The 5922-nt window shown below is 35.9% G+C and overlaps 1 protein-coding gene and 1 non-coding gene across 3 annotated transcripts; both read left to right on the top strand.

The window, feature by feature from the left end:
* Positions 1 to 713: 713 nt before the first annotated feature.
* On the top strand, positions 714 to 4628 carry LOC104246566 (growth-regulating factor 9). Of its 2 annotated transcripts, none has more exons than XM_009802380.2 (4): positions 714 to 907; positions 1047 to 1313; positions 2519 to 3109; positions 4062 to 4628. In XM_009802380.2, exons 1-4 carry the CDS (start codon positions 865 to 867, stop codon positions 4406 to 4408), a joined length of 1248 nt encoding a protein of 415 aa, XP_009800682.1. In that variant the 5' UTR covers positions 714 to 864; the 3' UTR covers positions 4409 to 4628. The 2 variants fall into 2 exon arrangements, with proteins under 2 accessions (XP_009800682.1, XP_009800681.1); XM_009802379.2 differs by having other exon boundaries at positions 4023 to 4628.
* Positions 4629 to 5171: 543 nt separating this feature from the next.
* Positions 5172 to 5245, top strand: TRNAV-AAC (transfer RNA valine (anticodon AAC)). Its single transcript has one exon. It is a non-coding gene; the product is annotated as a tRNA-Val (tRNA).
* The last annotated feature ends 677 nt before the right edge of the window (positions 5246 to 5922 follow it).

Raw genomic sequence — 5922 nt, 5'->3', positions numbered from 1 at the left:
TCTATTTACTAAATTTTTCATAACTTTCAAAATTTTAAATGCTATTTTTTTTATCAATCTAATTCTCGAATTACTATTTAATATCTTAGGGGTCGTTTGGTTGAAATACGATTATTTATATTGGTATAAGTTATATTGAGATGAGTTATGCTGGGATTGTTATTTATTCGTTGTTTGGTATGTTGTATTAAGAATGACAATTGCATAATTTCTAAAAAGAAGGTATAAATTATATCGATGCTAATTACCCCACATTCTATAAGGTATAAGTTATCCCAGTGTTAAAATTAACACCGGGATAACTTATACCTGGTTTGCTAACCAAACAGAGTATTAAGGTGACATTAAATTTTTATACCACCCTTATACCTCATACCAAACGACCCCTTATAGTAGTATATTTATAGGAGTATATAATTAAGTAATAGTAGTAATACGAGAAGTTTTATTGTGTGTCTCACACAACTTACATTAGTTGTGTAAGACTACTTTTGTCTTACAAATTTGTGGACCCCAATCTTATATTTTTGGATCCACATAAATTTGGGTTCACAAAAGTATGAAACAAAAACGATGACTCATACTACTAGTTGTTAGTTGTAAGAAACACAAAATAAAATTTTGAGCATTAGTACTATATGCATGTGGTATAAAATGAGATGAAAGAAGGGACATCTCTTTATTGTTTGTTGTTTTCTATCCTACAGTGCTCATCAGTTTTGGCTTTGATGCCTCTGGCAAGTGTCAGCACTCTCAGCTGTATTCTCATAAACTGAGACACTCTCCAATTTCTGGCTAAGTAAATTTTTACTACTCGGTTTAGTTGCAGCAGTTTGCTTTTCTCCCATGTAAAAAAGTCAAGAAATGCAGCCTCATCTCTCTTCTGCCACACCCCTTTCTCACTCTGGTATCTCTCTCTCTCTCTCTCTGTATCTCTATATCTCTATCTCTGTTACTACATGTTTATATTTGTTTTATCTGCGAAAGATTGAATTTTGCTTTGTGGGGTTTGTGATACTGATTAAATTATACTTACTTTGATGAAGGAAAAGATGAAAGAGAGAAGAATGAAGGGTCACCACCTTGCATAAAGTTGTCTTTAGGCTATGTGGTTGAGGAAGAAGAAAAAGGTGTCAATGCCATTGCCAAGTCTGTGTTCACAACAGTCCAGTTTCATGAACTACAGCTCCAAGCTGTGATTTTTAAGTACATAGTCTCTGGTCTTCCAGTTCCTTTTCATCTCTTTTTCACCATTTGGAATACTGTTTCCAGCTCCTTGGGCTCTGCTGTAATCAACAAACTTTACCCTACCTGTAATGTTCCTCTTCTTTGGCTCTTTTTCTGCCCTTTTAATTTTGTTATTGTTAATTATATCAAGAACAATTGCATGGTTATTTGTACTTCTTCTCTTAAAGATAATTTCTTTTCCATATTATATTCTACTAATTGAAGGAACCAAATTGGTGCTATCTATTCAAGAATGTGCCTTTTCTGGATGAACTAGTGAAATATTAATGGATGATTCTCCTTTGTTTTAGTAGCTAGGTCTAATAGTAATGGGGGAACTGTCTTGTTTATTTCTAGCTACTTGAATTATTTTTCTTTTTTTTGAACAACAGAGTGGAAAGGCATAAAGATAAGAATGTTTGAGATCCCAAATTGAACCGACTTTAGCTTATCGAGAATGATTTTCTTGCTTTCTGAAACTTGGTAATACATTGTATGAAGTTCATTTGCTGGAAAAAATTTGGTTTTGTCTTGGATATTTTTATTGAGTTTCGGCTCTTCGCCTGTTATATTAGCAGCCCCCCCCCCCCCCCCCCGGATATTCTGAAGTCCGGTATGTTCTTTGATTCCCCTATTAGATGCATCCTAGTTGCTGCGCGAGAATACGATAAATTTGATGGTCATTATGGATTACAGACAGGGGCGAAGTTATGTATGGCCAAGGGTGATCAACTGAACACCCTTGGCTGAAAAATTATACGGGTAAAATATCACTTGTTATTGATTATAATATAAACTTTGAACACCCTTGCATAGCCCACTAGCAAAGAGTCTTCAAAATTTGAAGACCCTTATTGAATTTCCTGGCTTCGCTACTGATTACTGATTTATTTTAATATTAAAATTTACCCTGGATTTATACTAGAATTGATCTTTGGTGACTCGTCTTCATACTTTACACCATCTTTTCCTCCCACCGTCCCACTGTATGGCGGGAAAGCATTGCTTGGTGCGTTATTCCTACTGTATGAGCTCAAAATTTGAAAAACTCAATAGCTTGGCTTACTCTTATGCTTTTAATTTCTAAAAATCTTTACTTCATAGGTAGCTTGATGCGGGGAATGCATATCTGTTGTCAATATTCGTTGATAGTTTAGGGCTAGAGTAAATGTGTCTCCATGTATGATACTATATTTCATTCACATAATGGGAGGACTTGGATTCGTGAATATTTAGGATTTTTAAGCATTGTCATAACGATTTAATTTTTTAATATGGGTGCTGGTTTCAGTGGGAAGATTTGATTACGCAAGCATGATGGATCCTGAACCAGGGAGGTGCAGAAGAACTGATGGTAAGAAATGGAGGTGCAAAAGGGATGTGATTCCAGGCCAGAAGTACTGTGGGCAGCACATGCATAGGGGTCGTCGTTCAAGAAAGCTTGTGGAAGCTTCCGAACATGTTATGAAATCAGATGATATATGTATCACTCCCAAGAGAACTAAACTGTATGCTAATTCTGATGATCCCGGTAGCAAATGTGCTCCTGCTAGTAGTAAAACTTCTTGTTTGTCTTCTACTAGCAGAAATAACCAAAATAACAGCGTCGAGGATTCATCTGCTAAACCAAGACCCACCAATTCCTGCAACAGCAGTGAGAAACTAGACAACCACATGACTTTCAATAGAAAGGACACCACAACTTGCATAAGAACCCAATCTTTCATCGCTGGTAACGACACTGATAGCAAGAGTATTGATTTCAACCATATTAGTCCAAGCAAAACCAACCAAAAGCAGAGCTATGGAGATGCTAGGAATAGTGGTGGTTTGGCTCCAGTTTTTGGTATATCTGCAAAGATTGATCTTCAACACACTACAGGTAAAACCCAATATTATATAATTGGATCAACTTCTTTCCCTCTTCATTTTTTGCCTTCTCTTTCATCTGTTTAAGAATCCTGGAAAATTGTCTTGCTGTAGATTATTAAAAGGTTTTGTTAATTAAAGTTCCTCTGAGCAGTGACTAATTATTAGGTGCATCATGGAACTATTGGATCATTTCCACCATAGCGGCCTCTCCTTCCTCTTCCGATAGGTAGGCAGATGGGTTAAAGGCAAACCAGATGTTAGGTTGCTGCATGGAAGAAGGATCATTGTCATTCTAGCTTCTTGGTCTTCTATGCTACTTAGGCGATTTAGGTTGGCTAGTCATGAAATTCGTTGAAGCAAGCATTAACATGTTCTTTTATTACTTCAAGGTCCTTGAGGATTTTGTGAAGTAGGTGGAGAATGAGCTTGGATTTGTTATGATTATATGGCCTGTAGCCTGTAGGAGAGCATAGGAGCGTGGTGGACAAGATGTGCATCATCTCTACTAGCTGAAAAGAAATATATAAGGTAGTTTGGTTGCAAATATCTAAAAAGAGATCCAGGATGATCCCTTTCTAGCATGTGTGATAGCTTATTTAGAGGTGACGCTTGTCTTAGAAAAAACGGAAGATGATTACTTTATCAAAAAAGAAGGAGGAGGAAATATGTAAGATGATGATTGACTTTATTTTCAATCTCAGAGCAACCTTGTGTATCTATTTCTAGTTTTTTTTATCCTTGTGCATTAAAGCTGGTGATGGTGGAAGGAGATGTTAGTTTCTTTTATATTTAACTTTCCTTTATTAGCTCAGCAACCTTTGATGATTGTTGAGAATAGCTCATCAGCATTATCTTGATTGTAATATTCTTAGAATGTTAAAGAGTATATTAAATGAGTTCTGTAAGCTTCTTCCTGTTGACAGGCAACGCTAACTTGAGGTTTAATTGTAACACATGTTCAGAAACTGAACCGCAGAGGTGCAGAAGATCAGATGGTAAGAAATGGAGATGCAGCAGGAATGCTGTTCCTCGTCAAAAGTACTGTGAGACGCACATGCACAGAGGAGCCAAAAAGATAATGGCAGCCTCAGACTCGGTCATTGTCGAGCCTTCAAAACCTTCCTCATACAGGTTTTGCCATCAAGTTATACCTAAAAATGATGGTACTGGAATAAACTTGAACACCAGTCTTTCCATTTCAACACTCCCAGATCCTCAAAACATTACGGAAGACGATGACTCTAACAGTAACAGTACTAGTGATGCAACCACTATCACTGATGAAATACCAGCATTTGTGTCTCATTAGTTGAAAAACGCGGAGGCTTTTTGATATTGGTATTCTTTTTTGGCAAGATGTCTGAACTTGAGAAGTGATCAAGGTCAGTTTGTGTAGTAGTTATTAATGGTCATTTACATGTTCCTAGTTTATAGATTTTTAGGATTAAAATTCCGTTTTGTACTAGGTTTGATGGATCAGATGAACATGTACTTGTTCAATCTGTGGGCTAATCAATGACTATTTTTGTTCAACGAGCAAGTTCTACTAAATGATTTTAAAAAATATAAAGAATCTCTGTCTGCATCCACACCAAAAAATTAGAAGGTTTGACCTTCGTATACAAGAACTTTTCTTTTCTAGGATGGAGGGATTGTTATTGTTTACTATGAGTTTATCTGGTATATATATGAAGATTGAGAATGTTGGGAAGTGTATTGCCTGGACTTTTTGAAGTATAAACGAAACTATCAACAGAATGGTTAATTATGGCTTGTTTCCTCTTCTATGGACGAGAAAAAAGGTTTTTTTTTATACAATAAAGGCAAAAATCATGAACTTGTGCCTATTGAAGTCCCACATAAAGCTTAAGTTTAGACATGCTCTATCGTTAACGCACTAACCATTTCTCCTGTATGATAGGAGTATAACATTTTAGGAAAAAGAAACAAAGGAAAATGAATAGAGGGAAAACGAAAGACAAGTTAAGTTACATGGTAAGACGAGAGCGCGAAATTTGAGCATAGAACAAACTCAATAAAATTAAAACATCTGTCTTATTCACTGACAGGAAGGTTTCGTGGTGTAGTTGGTTATCGCGTCAGTCTAACACACTGAAGGTCTCCGGTTCGAGTCCGGGCGAAGCCATTTTTCAGAATTCCTTTTCTCAGGAGTCATTAACACAATGGCACTCATTGCAACTACGAAAATCCCATTTTATTCATCAAGCACAACAAAATAAGTACTTACTTATTTTCATTTCCTCTCTGAGGATAATCACTTTATATATCTAAAGGAGCAACTCCTTGTTACCAAGGCAGAAGTGGCTCAACTCTTTTTGGGAGGGAAATATAATTGTATCTAGGATTTTAAGTTTATGAATTTTAGCAACTATACGCTAGCAGCCGAACTATTATATGTTCATATTTAATGAATTTTTTAATATATACATAGGGTTCGAACAAAAGTTATTAAATTTTGCCAAACTCGTATAATTTAGTGTGCGTCCGCCCCTGAAGGGGAATCATTGATAGCCCAATATATGTTATGGCCTTGAACCTCAAAATATAGCACACACGCTAGCAGGTGTACGGATTGAAATATAATGTGGCTATGGACTTCTCTTCTTGAATACTTAAACATTATTGGTTTACTTTAATTTCCTACGAGACAACCATATGTAAATAAGTTGTTTTGTTCAATGTAATTACTACGTGCACGCTAGCTACTTACATGAAAATTGTAGTTAGGGAGGATTTAAAACAGATAAAAGATTGAAGGTATATATTAATATCTTCATCAAAGAAAAGGGAGAAGAAAAAGTA

Source organism: Nicotiana sylvestris, chromosome 1 (genome assembly GCF_000393655.2).
Source record: "Nicotiana sylvestris chromosome 1, ASM39365v2, whole genome shotgun sequence".
Lineage (NCBI taxonomy): Eukaryota > Viridiplantae > Streptophyta > Magnoliopsida > Solanales > Solanaceae > Nicotiana > Nicotiana sylvestris.
This window is presented reverse-complemented; position numbering and strand designations above follow the sequence as displayed.

What these genes read in the sequence shown, in the direction of transcription:
- LOC104246566 (XM_009802379.2), top strand. Translation starts at nt 865, where the DNA reads ATGCAGCCTCATCTCTCTTCTGCCACACCCCTTTCTCACTCTG. An exon ending in CACACCCCTTTCTCACTCTG is followed by an intron (nt 908 to 1,046) that starts GTATCTCTCTCT and finishes ACTTTGATGAAG; the next exon opens with GAAAAGATGAAAGAGAGAAG. An exon ending in CAACAAACTTTACCCTACCT is followed by an intron (nt 1,314 to 2,518) that starts GTAATGTTCCTC and finishes TGCTGGTTTCAG; the next exon opens with TGGGAAGATTTGATTACGCA.